Raw genomic sequence first — 27,585 nt, forward strand, 5'->3', positions numbered from 1 at the left:
ATACAGAGAAATCAAAATGCTGAACAGAAAAACTTCATCAGCAGTTGCACCTTTAGACATCAGTCTTTTAAACCCCAATGTTATCAAGTTACACTCCCCATACTCTAGAACTTTCTTTGTTCTGTAATAGCTTAACATGTATTTACATTTCATAGTTACCTCTCCATAAAGTAGTTTAAATTATTAGAAATGGGTCAGAACAACCTACTGATGGCCAAAAGGCCTTCCATGGACAGGGAAACTTTGCGCCCACCTGATAAACAGTGCTCATAAAAAGTATTCAAGCCCTTGGATGTTTTATCCATTTATTGGTGTTATAAATTAATCATGGTCACTGTAATTTGGCTTTGTAGACAAAAAAAAATCCTCTTTAAGGTCAAAGTGAAAACAGATTTCTTCAAATTGATGTCAAATAAAAACATGTAAAGTAAAATAAGTGGCTGCATAAATATTCACCCCCTTCATGTCAGTAAATGTACCTTAGGCTGCAATCTCAGCACTGAGTCAGTGTGTATAGGTCTCAGTCATGCTTGTACACCTGGATGCTGCAACTCCAGACTTCTTTGCAAAACTGCTCAAGCTCTGTCCTTCAACTACTGCCACAAATTCTCTTTTGGATTGAGGACTGGGTTTTGACTTCAGAACATTCGCCTTGTTGTCTTTGAGCTATTTCTGTGGAGCTTTTATGGTACTTTGGTTCATTATCTTGCTGGAAAATAAATCTTCTCCCAAGCCATAGTTCTCTTGCAGACTGAATAGGATTTTCTTATTTGCCACATTCATTTTACCCTCAGCCTTTACAAGCCCTTTAGGGTGGTTGCTGAGAAGTATCCCCACAGCATGATGCTGCCACCACTGTGCTTCACAAAGGTGTGTTTGTGGTGATGTGCAGTATTTGGTATCTGCCAAACATAGCATCTTGTCTGATGGCCAAAAAGCACCATTTTGGTCTCACTGACCAAAGGTCCCTCTTCCACTTGACCACCGAGTCTCCCACATGTGTTTTGGTGAACTTTAGTCAAGATGTTGTATGAGTTTTCCTCAACAGTGGCTTTCTCTTTGCCACTCCCCCATAAAGCTTTGACTGGTGAAGAACCCGTGTAACAGTTGTATGCAGAGTCTCTCCCATCTCAGCTGCTGAAGCTTGTAACTTCTTCAGAGTAGTCATAGGTGTCTTGGTGGCCTCTCTCACTGTTTTCCTTCTTGCATGGTCACTCAGTTTGTGAGGACAGCCTGATCTAGGAAGATGTACATGTGTGCAATATTCCCTGTATTTCTCTGGATTTAACAGAACTTTTGGGAGTGCTTGGTGCCTTGATTTTTTTGTAGCCATCCCCTGACTTAGACTTTTCTATAACCTTTTCTCTGAGTTGTTTGGAACATTCATTTGACTTCATGGTGTTATAGTTGCCAGAAATACACAGGTGTCTTTATACTACAATAACTCGAGACGCATTCACTGCACTCAGGTTCTCTCCATTTCACTCAGTTGTTGGACTATTAACACTAATTGGCTGGACCTCTGTTAAATTAGGTCAGTCATTTTAAAGGGGGTGAATATTTATGCAATCACTTATTTTACCTTCCATATTTTTATTTAATTGAAATTACTTAGTAGGAATCTGTTTTCACTTTGACATTAAAGAGTTTTTTTTGTCAAAAAAGTCAAATTATATTGACCATGATTGATTTATGAAAGCAATAAAAAGGGTAAAACATCCAAGGGAGTGCTTTACTTTGAAAAAGAAAATAAGGGGTAGTTTTTGAGAAGTCATGAAAATTATAACTTTCCTTTCCACCAAGGTTAGTCAGATAAGCTATGATTGTTTATACTCAAGCAATTCTTTAACAGCATTAAAAAAAAATCAGATGTGCTTGCAAAAGGCAAAACCATGGCAATATAGGCTATGAGATCATGTCTGGTTATCACAGGGATTAATAGAAAAAGAAGGCCCAGCAGTGGTGAGCTGCAGGTGAGCTGAACCACTGCTAGCACTTTGACTAGCTCCTGCTATTTTGCCCTGCTGTTGTTTGGACAAATTTCGCCCAGTTTGAATTATTAAATCAGATGGCAGTTGCTAATAGCACAATGTGAAAGTTCCAATAATTGACCAACTTCATCAGATTGTGATTGTGCTGGTTCATCCGTGAAAGCTGCTGTTCTGCATAGCTGCTGAGTCTCCCTTTAAGGGATTTTCAATGTACAGTAGTAATACCTGTAACAAAAGTTTTATTAAATAACAAAAATTTAAATCTTATTGTCCTTGGAATTATACTAAGTCTTTGTTTGCATTCTTTTACTAATTTGAAAGATTTGAGGGATTAGCTGTGTCCTGTCTCAGAGTGGAGGAGTCCACAGTGAGCTACTGTGTGTACTTCTGCTAGAAAACCAAACAAGACTCAATGGCCTAAAGGAGAGGTAGGTAAAGACAGCTATATGATGATCTGCATTGTAACACAAAGTCTGTTTTGAATTCAGTTTCTCATTTGATTTCAAGTAAATATATACTGTATATTTCTATTTCTATAAGTTCATTGAGATTCACACATTACAGTAATTATCAAGCTGGATAAAGAAAGTACAATCAGTTATAACAAAATAATCTTTAAAGTCATGCATCAGTGGAATATTTCTTTATACATTCTTCAAAAAGATTAGATGTACCACATGACCAGTGTTGGTTGTATAAAAAGGCCCTGGGACAATGGAAACCTACAAGCTCACTTTAAGTTTGCTGTAGAAAAGCACCCTTTGTGCCAGTTTTGCTTCCCGTTTTGGATTTGCGGAAGTAAGAGAAGAGACAAATGGGGAAAAAAACAAAAATATGGCAGGATTTAAAGAAGTGCAGCCACCAGCACTGTCACCCTGTCGTCTTGTTGACTTATAGTTCGTTGGTGTTGACAAATGCAAATATGACCTGCTGTCTTCCTTTTTCTTGCGGTTAACTCAACATTAAACAAGATGTGCCCAGAGAGGCACAGTACCCCGGTCTGACCTGCTGAGGCAGTGAAGAAAAACTAAAAAAAAACTAACACATTACAGTTCCTCAGAGTCACTGGGAATCTGTATGTGTGTATTGTGTGTCCCTACATAGTATGGATGAATGCACCTGCGAAGGCTTTGTCCCCCTAATTTGAGTTGTTGGATTGCAGCTGAACCCTGACTTGTCTGGAACAACTCATTTCAACCCAACGCCACCATTTCACGCTTTATTTATAATTCAAGCAGAGGCACTCTGCTGGGGATGTGCACAGATTTTTTTTTTTTTACAGTGCACACCTCTTTTGAAAGTCCATGACGTGTGTAAACATTAACCTAACCTGACAGGAGGGGTTACAATATGAGAAATGTCATAGGTAGGACACTGTAATGGTAGATTGTAAGGATAGGATGACATGGCGGGGATATCAGTGCGCAATGTTTTATGAAAAAGTGTGTGTATGTATGCGCGGGTGTGTGTGTCTGCTTCAACCCCCACCTTCTCCTCAGTGCCAGTAGAGCCCTTGTTTGCCATGGGCACAGCATACAGAGACAGCACAAAATGATAGAGACAAACATCACTGACAATGAGCCAACAACAAATGGATTCCATTCACATTTCAATGGAAAAGCAATCAGGGTCACTCTAGCGTGGCAGCTTTCCAGTGCCTGATCAAGACCTGCAAAATAAACACACAACAAAAGTCACTTTTGTAACATCAAACTCCAATCAAACAAAAGTTGGTCTACAAAATGAAAAACCTGACTAGATTAAGCAAATAACAGCTGATATAAATCTTTTTATTATCTTCAGCCAACAAGTAAGATTGTTTCTGCATACAGAATTGGTCATTCACAAACATGTTATGCGCTAAAATTTTTAATGGACCAACTTCATAGGTGCTCTCTGTTCTCTGTGCTAAACCAAACTCCACACATGAGTAGATTTTAGGTTATATCGACCCTTGCTGACTGTTTGGTATTGGTGTAAAGATAATCCAATACGGATCAGTTAACCGATCTTGATGTCCGTGGTCCGAGTGCGTCAGTCCACGGAGCCGTGGATCATAAAAATGTGTCACGAACAGGTCTTTGGACCAGTTTTAATGTTAGAGATCGGTTCATTGAGGCTCTGCTGCTTGTTTTCATAGCCCGTTACGCCATGCTCTGGCTCAGCGTCTTTAATCTCACACGACCCGCAGTGATCTTTTACCTTTAAATGAGAGTTCCGTTTGTCATAGGTGCTCGCTAGGTAGCTGGCTGTGTTTCACCGGTCGATGCCTAAACATCTTCCAGTTCTGCACCTTGTAATGACCTTGGGTCATAGGTTTGGTTGTGTTTATTGTGAATGCAGCTTTGCCTCCTCTCCTGCTGTGTGTGAGTGGTGGGTGTGGCTGTCAAGGAGTGTGGCTGTCTCAGTGAATGTGTCTGTGTTAGCTGTGAGTGGGTGAGTGTGATTAGGTCCTGGTGCTGAGGCTGATTGGCTGTTGCAGACTTGCTGCCACCTGAGAGACTCCAGCAAGTCTACAAATACCTGCTGCTGCGGCCTGCTCTTCCTCTTCTGCTCCAGCCACTTCCAACAAAGCAGCTTGCTTGTTGTAGCCTCTGTGTGTTGTGTATAATTCTGAGAGTTAAGTGAGTATTTAGGAAGTAATAGTAGTGTGTGTTAATCAATTTGTTGTTAAGCCAAACCTTAACATTTTGTTACCATCTGGATTTCAGACTTTCATTTAGTGTTAGATTGTGTAAACTTTTGTGGCAGCCAAACTTAAACTGGGTGTTCACTTAAAGAGTACAGACTGTTAAATTTTAATAGGTGTTAGCTGCCTAGACTGGGGTTAAAGTCAAAACCACACTTTTGTGTATACTCTGAGATTTCAATACCCCAGTTTGGTATTTAGCTTTGGGTATTAGAAATTCTGTTACTTGGGGAAATCTTTTGTTATATGTTTTTGCTCTGTGTTTGCCAAATAAACCTGTGTTTAACTTTGAGGAATTCCTGCTGGCTTTCTTGGGCGTGGATGGAGTCTTGAGCTATATCATGTTATGTCTAGGTTCCCCTAGACCGGTGACGTAACAACCTCAGGAAAAAGTCGTGGACTTTATCTGAAGGAAGGATAACTCTCAAAATGTCTGCCCACCCGTACGCTTTGGAGAAAAGCGATTAAGAACTATGCAGCTCATAAATCTCACCTGTTGAGCTGGCTGCGCTTAAGTTTAGTTAAGATGCTAACGCTAAACACAGCACAAATGGACCCAACATAAACACTTTTCTGAGTTAAAACTCTGAGAAGTCTTCAGTTGTCACCGTAACAACAGCCACTTTATTCATAGGGTTTATAACTGTAACATGTTGTTGGGAGTGACTGATTTTGTGACATAATCAATACATCTGAGCCCAGTGATATGATATTAAACAGAGTGGACTTCACTGAGCTGGAGATCAGCTGTTCTCCAGTGAATTAATTCAAGAATGAAAACAATCAAGAATGATAAGATACACCGAGAAAAGGAATAACGATGTTTTTGCGACATGTAGACTGAATACTCACATTAAGAAGAATTATGAAAGGAAAAAAAATGTATAAAAAAGCTGTTTTAATTTGACTGTTTTTAATATTATTTCAACCCCTTGTACACCTGTACCAGCAGACACACAGAGCTCTGTCTATCCAAATCTCCTTGTGACTCTAAACTCATTTTAATTTGTGCTTCTAGGGAAAATTTGATATTTAGTCTGTACTGTTATTGGGATTAATAATGCTAAGGAAGTTACAAATATAGAAGGACAAACATGTGCCAGTAAAAGCTCATTTTAATATTTATCTCCCAATTTAATGTCAAAGTAAGACCCGGGTGTGATGAAAACTTTCTTAAACATAAATTCAGAATGTTAGCACAGGAGACCTGGTGTTTAGTCTGTTTTATAAATAAGATCAAATAAACTTAGAATATTATGAAATGCTCTTGTTTTCCCCTTTTTTGCAAATTTTTGTTAAAGCAAAAAGTTATTTTGATTCTATAATTAGAATGTACTGGATCATATCGTACCGAATCGAATCATAGTCTGTGAATTGAGATTCAAATTGAATTGTCTTGAGAAGGAGAGATTCACACGCCTACTGTTTAGCCCAACATCCCTTATGTTTTTGTGTTTACATATTTACACTACAGTAAAGCCAAATCTTCGTGATTGGAGTTCCAAGTAAATAACGTGGGTTTTTATTTCCATAATCAAGGGCAGCCATAATCACCATCTTAGCAAACAGATTTCTTGAAATCTGCGGACATTACTCTGATAAATGTGTTTGGCTGCATTTTCAGTGTCTGCCTTTAACTGAAATAGATTTGCGCAAGTTGTGTGCAAAAGCCAGTGAAAAGGACCTAAAAAGCCACACAAAGTAAAAACCTGTTTTTTACTTTGTGTGGCTGGCATAAATCTAGCAGCATAAAGCTAGATAGTTTGAGTTTTGTCTTTTTTTTAACCAGCCCTTATTCCAAAAAATAAAAAAATTGGGGCTTTGTGACAAAAGTGAGTGAAAACAGACTACAGTGGCTCCTTTCAACCTACTTAATTGAATACATTAGATGACAAAATTTGTTCAAACTGATAAATATGATAATTTTTAGAAAGATACACACTTATTTTAATGTCTGCAACACGTTCCAAAAAGGTTGGGACAAAGACAAGAAAGACTTGGAAAGTTGTCAAATGCTTATAAAACACCTGGAACATTCCACATGTAGTAGTGCATTTCTGAATTAATGCAATTGCAAGGAATTTAGAGATTTGTCCATCTACGATCCATAATATCATCAAACATTTGGAAAATGGGTTCCAATTTAGCTCAACTGGTAGAGCATGTGCCTACATACAGAGGTTGTAGTCCTCAATGCATTAGTCATGGGATCGAATCCCTATCACGGCACTCCTTGGTGCATGTCTTTGCCCCACTCTCGCTCCACATATTTCCTGTCTCTCCTCAGCAGTCCTGTCTAAGTACAATCAACCCATAAATAAAGGTTGAGAGAATCTGGAGAAATTTCTGAAACACCGAATCCCTCTGACCTTTTGCCCCTCAGGCGGCACCACATTAAAAACCAGCATCATTCTATGAACCCCTGTCAGATAACACAGTATGTTTCTGTATCTACAAATGTAAGTTAGGACTCTACTATGCAGAATGAAAGTCATACATCAACAACATCCAGAGGAGCTGCTGGCTTCTCTGGGCCAAAGCTCATCTCAACTACTAAAGTGGTAGAGTGTGCTGTGGTCTGACAAGTCCACATTTCAAGTTTATATATATATATATACACAGCCATCAAGTCCACCAGGCTGAACAGGAAAAGCATGATACAGGATTGTTATTGGTGCAAAGTTCAAAGCCTCTACTATGATGGTATGAGGTGTATTAGTGCCCATTACATGAGTAACTTGCACATCTGTGGAGGCAACACTAATACTGAGAGGTTAACACAGATTTTGGATCAATATATGCCTCCATCCAAATAGCATCCTTTTCAGGGATGTCCCTGCTTATTTGAAAAAGACAATTTTGAGTTACATTCTGCACAAGTAACAACAGCATGGCTTTACAGTAAATGGGGGCAGGTACTAGACTGTACTGCTGGCAGTCCAGACCTCTCTCCCACTTAAAACATATAGTGTATTATGAAGTTCAAAGTACAACAACATAAATCATGCACTGTTGAGCGACTAAATACAAACATCTGATGAGAAATGGGAAAGAATTCCACTTTTAATACTCCAACAATTAGCGTCTTCAGTGCCTAGATGCTCAGAAGGCAAGCTTTTTTGAACATTTTTCAAGTTTAACTTTTAGAATGTGTTCAGGTTGTACATTAAATATCTTGTCTTTGTTCTGTATTTAATGAAAATAGGGTAAACATGATTTTCAAATCAGTGCATTCCATTTAAATTAAATTTTCACACAGTGTGCCAACTTTTTTGGAATTGGGGTTTGTAAATTTAATGTTAAAGCAATGAAAACAGGGTATTTAACAACTCAGCTTGTTCAGTCAGCTGAAACCCACAACTCAGTGGAACACCTTACCAGATGACATTAAGATCTGCATTTCTATCTGCACATCTAAAAATAGAACTTAAAAACATGTTAAAAGATGATCAGCTCTGTAACCACTGGATCTTTCTTTCCTTTTAACTAAGCTTAAATTCTTGTTGCTGGTATGAATGTGTACTTTTGTAATACACTGCTCTGTGTTACTAAGTTGTGTGTAAAAAAAAAAAACCCTGCTGTTTTAATATAATGATGGAGTCAAACTGCTAACATCTGCTGATTTAATTTTTTTATTGGCATCAGTAACTATTATATCCATCTTTTTATTAGGTCTGGGAAAGCTTTGTCAAACATTTTTTAATGCATGTTTCACTCTGCCAGTGAAATAAGGGAGACTGGCATGAATACTTGAATCTAATGATGCTTTACTCATGTATATCAACTCTCTATATAAAGCCCTTTAAAGAGGATTTGATAACGATCCTGAGCACAATGATACACTTCCTAATAGAGCTATTTAAAAGTTCAACGTCCTGAGATCTCCCTTTGAGGGAAAAAATCAAAGTTTCAGAGACCATTAATCTTAACTGGAGAATGAGAACCTCATTCATTATATCATCAAATATTTCAGCCAGGAACCCATTAAGTCCTGTAAGTAATTCAAAACACAGCGAGGCTCTTCATAACACTGCACTAAGCTGCCACCCCGGCATGTGGTTTAGTGTATTTCAGTGGTAAGAGGGTTTAAAGTTTGCTGTTAAAACTCAATAAAAGAACAAAACCTGAAGATTTTCTAGGTTTTACAGCTTCACAAGGCTCATTAATGCAGAGGGGTCCGGCTGCAGACCGTGTGTTTCTTACAGCCACTCTCATTCATCTAAAGCCTGATTTATGCTTCTGCATCATGTCGACGGCATAGGTACGCGTCGTCGCTAGGGGGGTGTGGCTGTGTGTGTGTGTGTGTGTGGTTTCACGTACAAATCCTTGTTTATCTGCCGGTCATAGCGACCGAGGTGGAGCGGGTGTGTTTGGAGCTGGAGTTCATCAGTATCGACGAACAAATTCTTTTGTTGCAAATGTTGAAGCGCAGGCGAAAGGGAAGATGTTAGCGGAGGTGGTCTGTACGACCACTAAACGAGTCAAGGCTGAGAACGGCTGAATTTACCACACCAGTTCATCCACTGAGGGACCTGGATGAAGAAATGATGTTTTGAGCAGACCAATCACAGCCCTTGCGGTCCACGTCGCGTAGCTAGGATTTTTTGGAGGTGCGCATCAGGCTATAGTGTAGGGGTCCGCGTAGATGCAGAGGGCTTCATGTAGCTATGCCGTCGACGCGACGCAGAAGCATAAATCAGGCTTAAGACACCATATATCTCAGAAAGGAAGGAAATGCCTTGATTTGCTAAAGCTATAGCTATAGCTAAAGATAACATAGCCAACCTAACTACATAATCATTACCATACAAGCCAATGTAAGTAAGTTAGTTAAAGCTATGTGAGCTTTAGCAAACAAAGCTGAACCTAATGTAGCTATGTTAGCTTTGTAGCTATGTTGACTACGTAGCTCCATTATCTATAGCTTAGTTAACATTAGCAATATCAGCTTTAGCAAACACAGCTGAAGCTCACATAGCTTTGTAGATAACATAGCTACATAGCTTACGTAGCTGCCTGTTAGCTTAGTTTTAGCTATGTTGGCTATGTTGCTATGTTAGCTATGTAGCGCCATTATTTTTAGCTAAGTTAGCATTAGCAATGTGAGCTTTGACATAGCTACATAGATAATTTAGCTACATAGATAATAAAGCAACATATTTGTTTTGTGAGCTTTGGCTATGTTAGCTTTGTAGCTCTGGTATCTACACAGCTTACTGAGCTATGTAAGCTACGCTAGCTGTGTTAGAATGTTTTCATGGAGGACAAGCTTCTTCTCCTGTAAGCAGACTGTTTACTCTGCTTAATTAAACTTTTGTAGATTTTGCAGGTCAGGTTGTTGACTTTAACTTTTGGTATCCTATCTGTTACTTAAACCGTTACCCTAACCCTAAACAGAAGTTTAATCTGATTTTATTTCAGAAGTTTTAAGGTGTCTTTCCACTCTGAGATATAGTCAACGCTGATGAACAGTCTTTGAGAGTGGACGTCAGAGAAGAATGTTCTACAGACAGACTGTCCTGACAAAATATAGCACTATGTCAATACACAATCAAATAATGATAAAGCAATATATTATAGGCTGACTAGTGAAATGCAATTATTTAATATCTGTTGCTAGATATTTTTAGTTCAAATATGACACTTTATATGATGACTTTTGAGTGTCTTTCTATAAACCAATAATCAAAGTTGCACTGCAAAGACACTGCATCTTAATATGATTGTTATGGTGTGCCACATATCCTATGATATTGCTTCACTTCATATTGTATCCCATTGTGAGTTAGCCTGCAATTCCCAGCCCTTCTCCTAATAATCAAACTAAATCTGTGTAATCAAAGCTTTTCATACTTACTGTGCTATCCTGCAGTTGTTTGTTGTAACAAACCGCCCTGTGTAGTGAATATTACACCTGACCACATTGTTGGTGAAGTCAGATTCCCGTACCAAGAACTTGGGATTAACCTGGAGCTGAAAAACCAGGAACAAAGAGAAAATCATAAATACCAGCAAAGAATAAAATAGGAAAACAATATGTAGGAAAACATAAATTCTGCTATTAATACGTAAAAAATGAAATGCTTCATAAAAAAAAAGATGTGAAACAACTACTTCCAACCACTTATAACAACTCCGACTAAATCTTAATCTTATCTTTAAAAAAAAGACAAATAATCAATAATAAATTGAAAATATTAAATTATGAGGCTTTGCACAAATTTATTGCTCACTAATTGTTCATTATATATCTTATTGTGTGGAATTGTAGGGATCTACTTTTAAAACAACCTTAAATTGAATAATAATACTGCAGAAATGAGTTTTGCCTGGTATTTTGCTCATACAGATCCACTTTTTCTGAATTCCTTTGTTATGAAATGTTAGGACTTTTATTACAACAGAATAATGCAAATAATGTTCTGAGCAAAATCAAATACACTCCCTGACTCTGCTCAAAAGCCTTTTCAATTCAAAAGAGCCTTTATAATTTGAGAGGTTTTGTAAATTTATTGTACAAAAAGCTAAAAAAACCCAAAGGTATGAAAAGGTGATGTGGTTCTATTGTTGGAATTAAAATATGGAATGATGCCAATAAATTAAAAAACATGTAATACAATTCTGTTTTTTAAGAAAGCTATTTCTAGGTTTTAAAGCTATTTTTGAAGCTTATAAGTGTGATTGATTTATCTGTTATTTTTTTTTTCTTTGCATTTCTGTAAGTTGCTAGCTTAATTTGATAAGAATATAGGCTAGGCTTTTATAAGCAGTTTGCCTCTGTCTATATGTCTTTTTAGTCACTACTTAATATATATATACGACTGTGGACATTGTTTAAAATGTCTATACTGTGTAAAATGTTTGGAATTTGAGTTATGACTGAATAAAATTACTACTAGTACATTGTAACTATTTTATGACCTGGTTCAATTTGTTTTGGTGACCTTGACCTCTCCTCTTCCTCCATGATATGTGAATCCTGCCCTTTTCACAATGCGGCCATGCCCATGAATACCAGATTCTCACTGACTCTTACCTTTAGTATGTAGTTTCCAGGCTTAACATCTGTTATATCGATCCACTGGCAGTCAATATCAGCATTGTATGTATCATAGCAGCCTGGACTCAGACCCTGTGGAACCAGAGGAGAGAGAGAGATGCTCATGAGGAATAATGATGTGAGCTGAAAACAGTTGAGCATTAGCAGACAAATTAAAGCCAGCTGTTTATTTAACAAAAACAAGGCTTATGGCTGACCTTGGTTACAAATCTGCAACAAATGATCCAACATCAAAACAACAGAAGTGTTATTGCTGTTTTCATTCAGAATTTTTACCCTGGCAATGCATGACTTGATGTTGGGATTATTCATAGTGACAACTTTATAATAGCACAGCTACTGCAAAGAGGTATTGCTGTTACCTGAGTGTGAGCAGTGCAGGCATAGCGCTTCAGGTGACCAAAGTCACAGGTGGTGTCCTCTAAACAGAAGCTAGCCTTGTGTCCCTCTGCCACTTTGCGCCCCGTGCTGACCTCTATTAAATCATAATGGCTGAATTCATCCATGCTGTGGTAGTGCCTGTCAGGACAAGAAGAAGATTGAGTGTGGAGGGGAATGGAAAAAAAAAAAACATCTTGATGAATCCCAAATAGTTTACATTCATTCCAATGTTATCTGTCATGCCTTGTATCCCTGAGAAACTCTTCTTCTGCAGAAATTGTTGAGTTTGTTAGGCTGCTTTTGTAATCACAATGCTATTTAGTGCACATTAACTTATTAAAGTGTAACTTAAGATATAAAGTGTAAATTTATTGCATTTTATAATCAAGCCAGTGACCTCACATGTTCCCACCCTTGTAAGTGATGTTGCACCTCGACTGAACACATCATAAACTATCAAAGGACAACGGACACTAATTAATGACCACAATAAAGTATTGCTGCAGCACAACATTAACACCCTAATGATGTATGAATGTTGCTAATTAGCTTGTATCAGTCTGCAAGATCAGAGGTGTTTGGGTGTGTGATTGTACAAGCATGTGTGCTGTTTATGTGAGTGTTACTTTATTTCAGTTACATATCCGTTACTCATCAGCCTGTGTTTGCCAGCCCGTGAGTGTTTGAGTGCTGCAGCATTTGTGAACTTGTGTGCTTGTTTCAGTGTGTTTGTTTGCACAGCTTTAACAGCTTATAAAAGCCTGAGTGCTCATGTCCACTGATCATCACAAGTGAACCTGAATATGAACCTGCTGACTCCCAGTGAGTGACTCTGGCAGTGAGCTGCTCCATTTGAAATCATATGCAGGAAAAACTGATGCATGTGTTTGGATTGGACCTCTCCCAAATGTCAAAGTCACCCAAGATGCTAATCACTTTTGACTGGAGCATGTTTGCACTGAGTAGACTGACAACATAATTAGATGGTTTTGGATAAAGCTCTATATCTTGTTGATTATTTTGATGTGTTTGTGTACAGCACTGAAAACTATTTCACAGCCAAATGCATACCGTATACCAACCTTACCATACATATTTTATTTTTTTTTTGTAATGTGATTTAATCTCTTCACATGATTCACAGTTATGTATTTAGTTGTCCAGAAATTTTGTAAAGCTAAATGTATATCAAACCAATGCAAAAATGTGTGCCAAAACAATACACAACAAACATAACAGTTAAAAAGATCATAAGATCATACAGTGCCATGAAAAGTATTTGCCCCCTTACTTTTTCACGGCACTGTATCCCTTATCCCAGGGATGGGCAACCTTGGTTATTGAGAGGGCTGCACTGATTTTGTTTTTTACTGCAAGGAGCCAAAGTGTTATGAATTGGGGCAGGGGTGTCAAACTCAATCACAGCAGGGGCTGGGTTCTGGATTTAGGTCTAACCTGAGGGTCGAACAGGGTCAACATTTAACCATAACTGTCAACCTCATTTTCACCAGTAATAAAATATGAAAAACAGCACTGATGATAAATCATATGGAAATTCAAAAAAGCAAAAATGGTAAGTTTAAAGGCTCAAATCTGAGATATAAATTAAAATTTATTTGTTCAAAAGATCAAAACACAATATTGAAACTAGAAAAATAATGTTTTTAAAGAGCAAATATATGAGGAGAAAGTTGAAATCATAAGTTAAAAAGGTCAAAATATTAGATCAAGTTTGAAATCATGAGTTCAAAAGTCAAAATATGACTTAAAGTTTTAAATTGTGAGTCTGATAGGTCAAAATATGGGATTAAAAAGCCAAAAATTAGGAGCTGAAAATGTCCAAATATATGATAAAATATATAACTTAAAAAGTTGAAAATATCACTTAAATTCAAAATTGGGAGTGTAAAGGGTCAAAATATGATATAAAAAGTAAAAATGATTCATTCAAAATGTCAAAATATGAGAAAAAAATGAAATCATGTTTTTAAAAGTCAAAATATGGGATTAAAAAAACAAAGTAAGGAGTTGAAAAGGTCAAAATATGACTTACAATTTATAATTGGGAATCTTACAGATAAAAATGTGACATATAAAGTCCAAATTATGAGTCGAAAAGGTCAAAGTATGAAATGAAAGTCAAAAATATAAGTTTTAGTCGTAATCTTGAGATTCAAAATTGAAAATATGAAGTAAAACACAAATTAATTTCCTTACCCACATTTTGAGTTTTTATGAAATTTTTCTTACTCTTTACTTTTTCAGGTTTTTTTATGGCTTAACAAGGATATTTTAAATAATCAAGCTGAAGTTCACATTTTTACACTGGAGGAAATCTGCAGACCTCACACTGGTGGGCCAGTTAGAATACAAATATGATATGACCTTGCGGGCCGGACATAATCGTTCCAGGGGCCAGATTTGGCCCCTGGGCCTTGAGTTTGACACCCATGAATTGGGGGATACTAACAAGTTAGATGACTTATAATTTAACAAAAGGAACAAATATATAGCCTTTATCATAAAAATGCACAAACTAATCCTTGACTTGGGTATGAATGAGCTTTCATACCACTCCAAATTAACTGGACTATTCAGGAAAACAGATCAGAGCTTAACAAACAGCTCTGGTGTGAATGCAACCTATGCTACATTTCAACCTCATCATACAAACCCCTTTAATACACTCATGGCCATGTTCTCAGTGTTATCATGTAATTCAATCAGCATGTAATAACATGCCATTGGCTATGTCAGTGGGAGCAAGTTCCTTGCTCATGTGGACTTCAGCAGCTTGGATCAAACTCCCAACTTTCCAAATTAGAGACAACCAAAGTCTCCCCAAAGGAAAATAAAATCAGTGTCTTTTAGAAATTTGGTTTTGTAACAATTAGATTGGCCCAACTGAAAAACCAGGAGATTGTGGTAAAAGCTCTTAGCCACAATTTCGATGGAGTCTCACAAAACATGAGACCTGCAAAGTGTTTGTCATTACACTGGTAACAGTACAAGTAGACACTGACCATGTTAGTATTATGAACAAGTTTAACCCCTTGTTTCCACATACATATGGTTACAGAGGTAAGTCAGCAGGAAGTCCATTCATCATGGGGATATCTGTGATGTCAGTCTGACATGAAATGCAATCAGATTAACAACTTTGACAGGATCTATTAGACAATATGAATTACTGCAAGATTGTTTTGGTAGTATCAGATGTATTAAGACGTTTAAGTGATCATTTGGGAGGGATGGTTGGATTAAAAAAATGTGTTACTTAACATATACCTGTTTTATCTCTGTAATTCTAGTAAACACAGATTCTAAGCAGCATAACGGCGAAAAAACAAGACAATATCATCCTCTGCCCAACAGGTAGTTTATCAGTTTTCTATCCATCTGTAAAAAAGTGCACTTAGGCCCTAGGGGCCATAGTCTGTATATTTATGGATAAACAGACATCAGTCATGTGTGTGGAAACGAGGTGTAAAGCCTGAAAACACCCTCCTTTTGCTTACTTCCATATAAACATGCAGCACAACTTTGTAATTGTTTGTAATGAACTGATTTGTCAGATACTGCAATTGTATAAAGAAAATACAGTACAATCAGTTAGCCAATCACTCACTAGGACATTAAAATAATAGATTAAAAAGTCAACCACTGCTGTGGTTATGCAGCAAATAACTGTGCCATTCTGCTGTTATTTTGCTGTGAACATCTGATTCTTGAATTGCCAGTTAATTAGTGATGACTGAAATTGTTGCAGCAGATGAAATATGCCCTGGATCTCTTACACTCAGACACACTCAGACTACACAAATATCGCCCTTTGGCCCTACTTCATGGCCTATGTTTCAACATAGTAGCTTTTACTGGAACAGTCATTAAAGATTGAGGGATGACTTGGAAGGAAAGGTGGGTACTTTCCACTGACGGAGCAAGTGACCATTCAGCGACTCATTCTTTCCACTCAAGAGGCAATCAGTTAAGAGCTTCCCTCAGGTAGAGACCAGTCGATCTTACCTAAGGTTTAACACCACATTTATTGAGCCTATGGGAAAAATGACCCCTCTGTCTGTGTTCAAATGCAAATGTGCATGTTAATGGGCTTTTGTGCAACACTTGTAAGTGTTTATAATCATGTGTGTATAATCCAGGAGGGGAACTTGAGGGCTTGTTGATGGGTTAAGGCACAGTCTCTGTTTGTGTTCCTGAAACTGGCATTCATTATGTTGCAGTCTTGAGATGATTATCTACAGCCTGTGTTTTTGTGTGTGTGAAATTGAAAGTAACAGTGCGGGAAGCAGAGAAAAGAGGGTCTGTAAAAGTCGCCTGCCTTCTTGGATTCCTGGATCTGCTCTCAGACTATATCACCTACAGAGAATGTAGTGTTGGAAGGACACAGAGAGGCTTTTACAAGAATAACTTGTAGTCGTAACACACAAAACATTCCAATCCTTCTTCATCTTTGTGAGTCATTTTCCACTTGTAACAAACAAGACTTTGAGGGTCTCTCAGATCATGTCAGGTTGTAAAATGAACAGAACTACAGCAGGTTCTTTGAAAACTATTTAGAAGCAGCCTGACATTTGCCTTCCACAGAGTGCAACCAGGATATGAAGACATTTGTTGAAGCACCTGCACAAACAGCAGCAATGATCTTTGACCACTAAGGTTACATAAATAAAGTTCTACCATAAGTGAGAAAAATAAAGCACAAGTTGAAGAACTTTCAGATAAACAGTGTTTTAATCTCTCCTACTTGATTCCCCGATTGATTGGCATGAAAAAAGATTCCATGTGGAAATCTGTGTCCTCATTTGTGTAAAAATGTGGAGGATTCCAACATTTTCATAGCCTGCAAAACTCCAGAGGATGCACTTCCCTTCCCTTCATCCAATACTCTAGTGAGGAAGATAGGGGTGAATGTAATGATGTGCAAAACCGACAACTTCACAGCTTATCCAACGAGAATGTAGGGCAGGAAAAGTTTATGGTGACAGTCTGGGTGAGAGATTTTCTTCCCCTTAAGGGATTTCTTTGTTAACATTCACCCTGTCCCAGTAACCCATATCCATTTCATCATACTATAGCTGCTCACTTATCTGGTGTCAGATTGACAAGAAAAATAGATTGATTTGTCACTCTGATCACATAGTTGGTGGAATGATTGCTTTGGCTTTGTGCCTCCTGGGAACCACTGTGTAAATGCAGACTGATGTCAGACAGCAACAACACTGCCAATCTCCAAGCGGCCAGTCAACATTCCTCCAAGATGAGGGCAGTAAAGCAGAGCTTGGCACTAATGTGAGCGAGCAGATGTGCTGAAAGCGAGATAAAAGTGGGTCTACTTGGAATGTAATGTCATAAAACAATGGAGATACCACCATAATCAACACTAAGCAATCCCCAAGAGATGTTCAATTTGAGCTTTTTCACACAATGCTTACTCTCAAATGGACCCCACAGTTTGATCCCTGCTAGCTACACTAAGGTTGGGAAACTGTAAAATATGAGTAACTTCTCTGTTAACAAGGAAATGACTTTCTATGTGACAGTTTAGGGCCTGATAAACATCCTACAATGATCTTCAGCAAAAAATCTGCTGACTTGGACGATATCAGTTAACTGAAAAGTCAGCATTGGGTTTCAATTTTCTAAAGGGGGCTTTCTGAATTTTTCAAGCTTTAAAGTCCACAAAAGTGCTTTAATAAGTAGCAATCCAATAAGCGGTGCTGTCAGTAAATTAAAAATCTAATCTAATTAATCATAGGCTTAGTAAATAATTCATCACAATTAAATAAATATGTTGATGATTTGAGAAAAGAGTGCTGCAGTAATGTCACATGAATTTTGAAAAAAAGTTATGGGACTATAAATACAAGAAAAAAACAAATAATTTAAAGATTAGAAAACAAGCATCCTGTGACAAAAGTCTCAAACTATTCAAAAATTTACGACAAAGGCCTTCTATAAATTGGCTGAATTTATGCCATTATTCAAAGCAATTCCTGTCTGCAGTGACACAGAGGACAACATCACAGGCTCTCTGTCTCTTTTCATTATATACTACTCAGGCAGTCCCCTAAATAGCTCTGAGTAAAGACATGCACAATTTGGCAAAGCATGACGCAATGAAGGAACAGACTGTTGTTGGTTGCAACAGTCTGTTCCTTCATTGCGTCATGCATTAGCATTAGCAGCTAGCATCAGAAAAGATCGAATGAACCGATTAGAAAATGGATAAAAATATGTTCGATATCGGCGCTACTGATGTGGATTTAACCTTTAAATGCCCTGGAAAGGTCACCCAAGTTCCAGGCACACTAGAAAAGTCTTTGTAAGGGCTGCAAAGGCATGGATAGCGTCACCACAGTGGCACAATGGAGGGCTCCTTGAGAGAAAAGTAAGTGGCTATGATTTATGGTTCAAAAGTTATTTAAGTTTTGTAACCTGTGTCTCCTCTTTATATGACAACATTAGTCTAGGAGGGTTAATACCAATTGACAGCCTACTGGTTTAACCCACCTGCCTACAACTGCTTCATCTACCAACATCAACCTTACATCTATTATTGTTGAAAATCCAAAAGCTGTAATACTTTAAGCTGCAATAATTACCAATATCAGGCAATTCCTCACAAAGTGTTACCATCATAACTTACATTTCAGCCACATCCAAGAAATGGCCATAAACGTATCTAGTTCATTATTGATGCACTGCTTGTTTTATTTTTTTCTGTTTCTTCCTTGTCTCTTTTTCTGTATCACCCCTTCTCTTTCACCTCCTTCTCTCTTCTTCTCCATTTCCTCTATCCACTGCCTTCCCCTCCTCCCTCTTGGTATTTGCTTTTTACTCTACCCCTTTCAGCCCACACAGCTTCAGTAGATGGCTGCTCAACATGAGTTTGGCCCTGCTCAAGGTTTCTGCCCAGTAAGGGGAAGTTATTCCTTGCCACTTTAACTCTGCTAAATGTGTCTTAGTGGTGAGCTAATGGAGGATTAATATTGGGTCTTTAGAAATTTCATCACCAGGCATGGGCTAGATCTGTTCTCTTTGTAAAGTGTCTTATGATAGCACTGGTTATGAATTGGGGTAACTATAAATGTTGCTACTACATACAACATTATATTAAGATATTAGATGGTTGTCACAATTTTAAATCATAATCAACCATGAAACTACTTACATTTATACAGCTCTTTTGACACTTTAGCAGCATTCTTACAGATTATTTGCAAAGTATTCTGGGAGATTTCCCATTATACCCCATTTGGAGCATGCCAATGGAAAGTCTCTGAAGAATGGGCTTTGTACCTCTTGAACTTTATCCCTCCCCTGCATTCCAGGAAGAATTGGGACACCCTACCTCCAGATGTGAACATGCAAAACAGGAGTCAGGCTAAGTGGTAGAGACAAGGGGTCTACTGGGACTTAACCTGAGTGTCCAAGAGAGTCATGGAGGGCATCCCTACAGCATTAACTTGGAAATAAGCTCTGCCCAAAGGAAAACCTTGCCTTAGCTACAATGACCCAATGTCCAACAGAAAACTTTAACAACCTGAAAACCCACCATGAACTCAGCATTTAATACAGTAATGCACAGGCCATGGAGAGATTCAGTGACTGCCCAGTGAATTTTGTAACCCAGAGTTACATCTGAAATGATTTACAACATGTATTTTTTCATCTTCTGGTGTCTCATAGACATAATGAGGCCAACTGGGATTCTTTGGCTGGCGCAACATCCAGCTAGGATGGTGTTCATGGCAACTACTGTTCTAGGGTTTTACTTGAGGTGTCCAGAGCATGTAAAAATACATCTTTATCAAGAAACGGTTCATTTCAATCACCAATTTCTGTGATAGAGCAGTGAAACACCTTTCAACGGAAACAAAGGGCATCACTGCCAGCCTTCTCTTTTATCAGTAAAAAAGCGACAGCCACAGGATCAATCGTAATGTGATCCTTCTGTTTTAAAGAACAACTACAGAACTATTAGCATATGTGCATTCTTGTCTTGGATACTTTTGTCCTGAACTGAATCAGACAGCTGAGACCAGAAACAGATTGGAGGTACAACTGAGTGGCAGCAAATCAGAATGAATGAGTCAGTGGTTGTGAGGCTTTTTGAAGAGTGATGCATTCACTCACAGCTGTTGGTAATTAAATGCCTCTGACAGCATTGACCCTGGATCAGAAAATAAACAGTTAACTACATTATGTGGTTAGTAGCTAGGGATCTCTCAATAGAACTCAGTGATGCTCAGATCAGTGAACTGATCTGTGAATTTAGTTAGAGTTGTCAAAATGAAGCAGACCGCAAGCCCTATCATTGGTCAACGGGGTAGCACAAGGGAACTGCCAGTCACTATAATATCTACAAACACTTTGGCCCTCTTTTATCAAACTTACATCAAAACAAACGCAGATTTGGGTGTAAAACTCATCTCACGTCAAGGTCCATATGTAAGTTATGAAATGTGTGTATCACTCTTTACTCACTACAGCGGCTGGTGGTGTTATCAGTAAAGACTGAATTACTGATTGTAACCTTGTTGTGTACCTTGTGTTAAATCGGTGTGTTGTATTGAGTACTTACTGATGACAGCTGTGCCACTCCCAGGTATGACGCGGCCTGTTTGGCATGAAGTCAGCAGTCCCCTTGTTCTTCACCCTCTGTGGAAATCTCAGCAGGACCCTTACATCATAGTCAGTGGTCTCAGGGCTATAGGCTGAGCTGAACACATACATCAAGATAAAAAACAGTGAGGGAGACTGCAAAGAGAATCTAGGAATGTATGTTTTTCACATCTAAGATACAGAAAGGAAAGAGAGAACTCAAAAGGCTCGGAGGCAGGAGCATATCTGCTAAATAATTCAATCTACAGATTACCAGCTCTCAAATACACAGTTTAAACACGAGGAAAGGGAACATTCTGCTGCATGATTTCCTTTTTTTGTGTGAACGAAGCTTGAGTTCACACTACTGCTGAAGATCTAAGCCATTTGTCCTGTGGCTGCTGTTGACAATGGAGTGTACCACAAATTACAACAGGCCATCTGTCGGTGATTGCTGAAAACTCCGACAGGATATGAAAAGGATTTGAGGGATTGATGTGCTTGTGATGGGAAGAGGGAAAAAGAGCAGCCATGGGGACTGAACACTTCCATTATTTCAACAGTGTCCTTAGTGCAAAGGCAGTCAAAAGGTCCAGGCCTGTGGCTCAGGGGATGCTATATCTGACAACACAGAGAAATTAAACTAACGACAGCCTGAATACCTGAAGGTGTGCAGGATGTAGTTAATTTATGTTATGCTGTGGGTCACATTTTTTTCATCATAAGTTTCGGATGTTGTTGCAAAGAAGTGATGAATTCCTTAAGGCTGCACTTTCTTGTTCATAGTTCACTGGATGGTCAATGGTGAAACAACCTTTAAAGAGTTAATGCTGCATTTAAATAAACAATGAATTGTTGTAGTTTGTTGTTGACCATCAATGAATGTCTTGTTTAGCTCACCACAGAGCCAAAAAATGTTAAAGATTGAGCTGAAAAAGTAATGAAAAATGTAATAAAAGGAAAGAAAGCACATATAGGTCATGAAGAACAAAACTGGTTTACCTTGACAGACATTTTTCTTCAGCAGCACAGCGGAGGGAATACATGTGGGCTCTTTGGATATATGTGGAAGCTTGGACATAGTTGGGATCAGGAACCAGGTCAGGCAAACCTGAAATGAAAAACAGACCACTTTCCCTTACAAAACACCCTTTTTAATAAGAAACATGGATTTGCTCACACTTCTTTAAGCTCTCAAACAAGGAGGTACTACTTTACATCAACAGAGAAACTGTTTGATCTAAATTTTTGACTTTAAGGTGCTAATGGAGCAGCAGAGGTTGGAAAAAAAGGACAGCAATGCAGGCTCAAAAAACAGCAGTTCCTTTGGTGTCCACCTGAGCCTGGAACCAAGAGCAAAAGATTCCCTTTAAGCCTATGTGAGCATGTCCACTTTTACAGCAGAAGTTAACAGGTTAACAGCATAGTACAAAAATGGTTGTGGTTCTTATTGCTAAATATTGTACAGGGGAGATCTTTTATTTAACAATCAGTATTCATACCAGTATTTGATTTGGCTGACATATTGAAACTGTTTTTCAGGAGGCCCACCTCAGCTCCACCTTTTCCTGCTTCTAAATTGACGTAACACTAGATTTATACAGCATTTTCAACATGGCACTGCCATCATCAGGCTTCATAAGCCTCTTCAGACACCCATGCAGGGGTGTCCAAACTACAGCGCTGAGACCAACTCCAACCCCTCATTCTATTTTCAATAGACCTGTATCAAATTCTTAAAATAAAATGAAATATAGCCCAGATTAGAAAATGAAGCCTGTGCTTGATGGTTGTACTATAAACACTTCGAAGTTAAAGCTCAAGGCACTGCTACCATGCTAATTCTGTAAACAAACATTTTGAACAGAAGAAATTATTGATGTTTTTTTGAGAGGGCTGGTTGTAAACTGTACATCTCTGTTCCGCACATCTGAGACGCCATATATCTCAGAAAGGAAGTGCCGTAATTTTCCAGTATAACATGTTTCCAGTTTTAGATATTTTTTCAAACTCAACTTTATTCATCAAAGTCTGGTAGCTACATTCATGAAATAACCCCATTGCAAACATTACAGACTAAGAAACATTTTGTAAATAGAATGCAAATAAAGGTCAGAAGTCTAATGTGGGATTCAATTATGTATCAACCCATTTTAAAAGTAGTTACACGAACAGTGACTCATTTAAGCTTTGTAAAGCTAACATAGCTATGCTTACTACATAATTAATGCCACTTCATAAGCCAATGTAGATAAGTTAGCTTAAGAAATGTCAGCTTTGGCAAACGTAGCTAAAGCTACCATACCTTAGCTACGTTGCTATGTTAGCTATGTAGCTATGATAGCTATATAGCTACATTATCTAAAGCTATGTTAGCTTTTGTAACATGAGCTTTAGCGTCGTAGCTAAAACTAACTTAGCTACGTTGATAACACAGATATGTAGCTTAAGGAGCTGCTTTGTGAGCTTAGCTTTAACTACTTTAGCTTCATAGCTCTGTTATCTATGTATTTTACACTGAAAACGGAGCTACATAATTTTTGCAGAATTAGAATGTTTTCATGGAGGATAAGCTTTTTTTCCTGTAAGAAGATTGTTTTCTTGGCTTTATTAATGGTTTTGTAATCAGATTTTGCAGGTCAGGTTTTTCTGAGAAATATACAGCATCTCAGATGAATGGTCTGTGAGGATGGCCATCAGAGATGTATGGTCTGCAGCCAGATTCTCATAGTTTTTTCATGTGATGAAATTGAGTCAACATTGTAAATGGTTAAAATATTGCTGCCTTGGGGAGCAGGTAGCCTAGTGGTTAAGGGAGCTCCCCATGTACGCGGGTGGCCTGGGTTCGAGTACGGCCTGAGGCCCTTTACCGCATGTCTCTCCCCACTCTTGACCCTGTTTTTGACTCTATCCACTGTCCTCCTCCATCTAATAAAGGCACAAAAATGCCCAAAAATAAATCTTAAAAAAAAAAAAAAAAGTATATATATATATATATAAACTCATCTATTCTCGTTGGCTTTCAATTCAGGATGAGGTTATTTTATCCCAACAGATTTTAGATTTTAGATGTTACTGTTACTTTTACTATTACTGTAAAATGTTCTTTTTTTAAAATTACTATTTAATAGTGATGTATTTTTGTTTTATGTTTTGCTTTTATACTGTGAAGCACTTTGGTCAACCATGGTTGTTGTAAATGTGCTTTATAAATAAAGCTGAATTGAATTGAATTGCATAATAACAATATCTTGATTGATACCTCCCTGATGGATGAAATCGCAGTACCAATAGCATTCCATTGACGGAGCCAGTGGTAGCCAGGGCCAACGAGGACCCCCTGAAGTCTGATTGACCTCCCCAAAATCCATAAAATAACTGGTTATTTGCCTTCTCAACCATTAATTTTCCACTTAAGCAATCACTAAGAATATCTTAGCCTACGTTTGACTGGTTTACTTTCTGTAATATCCGCAAGGTACAGTATATGAACCACCATCCTTATGTATTTATGTATGTGGCCTGAAGTGGAAATTTTGTCTCCTCTGCACTAAGGGGTCGTGCCATAGAGACCACATCCATATAGTTTATGGTGAAGACATAGGCAAGTGATCTCCCAAAAAAACAAAATTAAATTTTTCATAATTTTATGCAAAAGTATATGCAATCATGATGAATTTTCCTCTTTTTACCTAATATGACAACCTTTTGTGATTTTTCCATTTCAAAACCCTTCTTTAAAAAGTTGATAGATGACACTGATAGTATTTACTTTAATGATTACATTTGGTTATCCAACATCAGTGATTGTAATCTCTATCAGCTCACCTTTTAATCTCTTTGAATTCCAGCCCTTCCAAACTCTGCAGCTGAACATCCGGGAAACAGAAGAGCTCTTTTATATCGATGATTGGGTTTTTTATCACTTTATATTAATATAGGTGCTGATGGAGAATATGATCAGCAACAGAACTTGCAGTTTACGGCTGGATCATTGTGGGCTCTAGAGAGCAATGATAGCCACTGATTACAGATCATTCCAGGTTATCATCATGCTTCGTTATGAGGCACCTTTGACCCTCCAGTAGGGGTGAGTTTAGGGGTAAGGAAGCATGGGGACTGTGTTAGACCCCATAAGTACAAATCCCCCAAATCTAGTCTCATATACGTTTGCAATATGCTCTTCTAGAGTTCAAAACAATAAGCATCTCACCGTTTGAAAAATAATGTGCCCAGATAACAAGTGGCCTTCTTGGTTATGTGATGTGATCCAACCTGACACTAATCTTCATATGAATGTGTCACTTTAGCTGAACCTTTTACATAGCAAACATAACATGACTGGTTGTATCTTTTGGGGATAAAGCTTTACTCAGAAATATCTAAGCTGGAGTATCACAGGAGTGCTTGTTGCAAGGCAGTGTCTGTTTTTCATTCTTTGCTCTCTGCAAGCGAGTGTCAGAGATGAAGAGCCGGGGAAAGGCAAAAGGTGCACAGATATAAAGCGAGAGAGCCAGACAGAGACACGGTGAAGTTGAACGTGCTTTCCAGGCTAAAACAACAGTGATCTCACCACTGCTGTTTTTAAAGTGGGCCACTGACCAAGTCTGTCAGAAAACGTGAGGAACAAGTTGAAAAAGAAGGCAGGCCTTACATGTCAGATTGGAGTTCTTATCAGCCCTCTCTGTTAGCCTCACAAAGACCAGACACTCTTTAATCTGAGCTTGTTCAAGTAAAGTGAAAGTCAAACCATCTGACCTCTAAGCCTGGGAACTTTCATTTAAATCACTAAAATGATGTACGACCTTTAAGAGCTGTTGCATCAAGCTGGAAAAATAGATGATGAAATAATATGGTGTTATCTTTAGATTTAGGGCTACCAAAAAGGTCTTTAGTTAAAGTGTGTTTATGGAAACTAAATAGGTTTTCACTGTATAAATGCAGTGTTTAGCATCTATCCAGGTGACTCTCTCTCTCTTTCAGTCTGGGGCTCAAGGTAAACTTCCCGAGGCAGACCTAAACACTAAGACCAATGTGAAATACAAAGGTTTTCCAATAGCTCTCACAACCCCACTCTTCCTTCTCACCCTAGAAAGGCTTTGTTCTCTGTCCCTTAATCTTTTGAAATGTGAAATTGGGTCTCCTTCAGTGGGATAAAGTGTATTCAGAAGCCAAAGCTGATCAGCTCTCAACAGCATGTGACAAAGCCACACATTACACTCTAAGTGGGGCACAGAGAAAAGAAACTCAATCTTGCCATGCGTTTTAAACCATCTAATATAGCATAATAAAGACATGAGGGCTTGCTCTGTACATACTCCTGCTTTCAACTATGGACTGCTGCTGCAAAAGGTTGGCATACTTGAGATGTATTGGCCATTTTATCAGTGTATACTCCATATACTCAAATTATTACACTGCATATATATTTATGATTGCCAGCCATTACACTTTAAATGGTTAATTGACAAAACATAAAACTAATGCTAATGCTAAGGTGTCCAAACACTCTGTTAATGTTAAGATATAGTCCTGCACAACTCCGGTCAGAGTCCCTGCTGGATTCATCCAATTAAATTTGTTCTCAAATTGAACTCATTGTCTGATCTGATTGATCTGAATGTTCTCTGACAGTATTCCTGGTTATATAATGCAGAGATTTCTCACGGGGCAATAAGACAAAAGACAATAGCTGATATTCAGGAATACATCTTCTCAGTATTAGAACTGGTGCTCTGGTGCTCTGGTCTCTTGTCGAGTAGAGATGGCTTGATGAAGCAGTCTTCATACAAATTCTCCTCAGGTGCATTTTTCTTCAGGGGAGGGGGGCTTCAACAAAATCACAATTTGATATGTATGTAAGGTATATCAAAAGATGTTACTATACAGTGAGCTAAGTCATATTAGTATACCTTTTTCAACATCTGAATTTGTTTGTTTGGGGAACAAATAGTATTTATAATATAATGTTATATATAATATATAATTTAATAAATAAGATGGTTATAATAAGGGCCATCAGCAGCCACAAGTAACTAATTCTTATCAGAGTCAACTTATCAACTCAAATCAACTCAATACATGACGATACCATGTTAAAGTGCTAATTGAATATTTATTCTAAATATGGACATTTACAAAATACATAAGGTGCAAGCAGTCACTGCTCCAATAGCGACTGGTTGAGTAAAAAGTATAAATGCCAGACCTGAATGCAGCAAAAATGTTTTAACACACAAAATTATTATTTATGAATTTACTTACATACTTAGCATTATTAGTCTAATATGCCATCAGTGTACTTTCTCCCTGTCACAGGTTTGTTGCTTCATCCTGATATCTGGCCAGTCAGGTCCAAGCTCTTTAATTCTAAGTTTCTCCACCAATGTCCTCCACTCAAAAGACCTTATTCTTAAACACTGCTCTGAGTTTTCTTATTGCATTTTGCTAACGGTTTTCCTAGCAGCTCTCTATGAGCTAAACAATGAACACAGGCACAATTTCTGACAGAAAGCCAGAGATGTACTGCGACAGTGCATGACTTCCTCTGTGTGTATAAAATAACGGAACGTGTTTCTGTCCCTTCTTTGTGGAAAGAGTGATTGGGGGGGCAAGCGCCCCCTACTGACCAGCCACCGCTGATTCTCTTTCTCATGTCTTTGAAAAAAGACACCCAAATGATAATTAATTCCTCCAGTTTTTTCACTTCAGATGGAAGAGTATCTGATGACTACTCCAAAAGAATTTAACATGCAGTATGCCCTATAGAGTGTTAAATATATCAAATTCTGGCCATCAACTTTGTGAAGCTGGCTGTGCATCAAACCCTGACTAAGAAA

The 27,585-nt window shown here is 38.0% G+C and overlaps 1 protein-coding gene across 1 annotated transcript in view; it reads right to left on the reverse strand.

Annotated features, from left to right (window-relative positions):
* Positions 1 to 1,630: 1,630 nt before the first annotated feature.
* loxl1 (lysyl oxidase-like 1) overlaps positions 1,631 to 27,585 on the reverse strand; it is a 31,039-nt gene continuing 5,084 nt past the window's right edge. The window contains exons 2-7 of the mRNA XM_041786525.1: positions 21,749 to 21,857; positions 20,727 to 20,864; positions 12,103 to 12,259; positions 11,717 to 11,812; positions 10,538 to 10,653; positions 1,631 to 3,660 (exon numbers count right to left, since the gene is read on the reverse strand). Coding sequence (XP_041642459.1) covers positions 3,654 to 3,660; positions 10,538 to 10,653; positions 11,717 to 11,812; positions 12,103 to 12,259; positions 20,727 to 20,864; positions 21,749 to 21,857 — 623 coding nt within the window. The 3' untranslated portion in view covers positions 1,631 to 3,653. The remainder of the gene's footprint in view (positions 3,661 to 10,537; positions 10,654 to 11,716; positions 11,813 to 12,102; positions 12,260 to 20,726; positions 20,865 to 21,748; positions 21,858 to 27,585) is intronic.

The sequence above is a fragment of the Cheilinus undulatus genome, linkage group 1 (assembly GCF_018320785.1).
Source record: "Cheilinus undulatus linkage group 1, ASM1832078v1, whole genome shotgun sequence".
Classification (NCBI taxonomy): domain Eukaryota; kingdom Metazoa; phylum Chordata; class Actinopteri; order Labriformes; family Labridae; genus Cheilinus; species Cheilinus undulatus.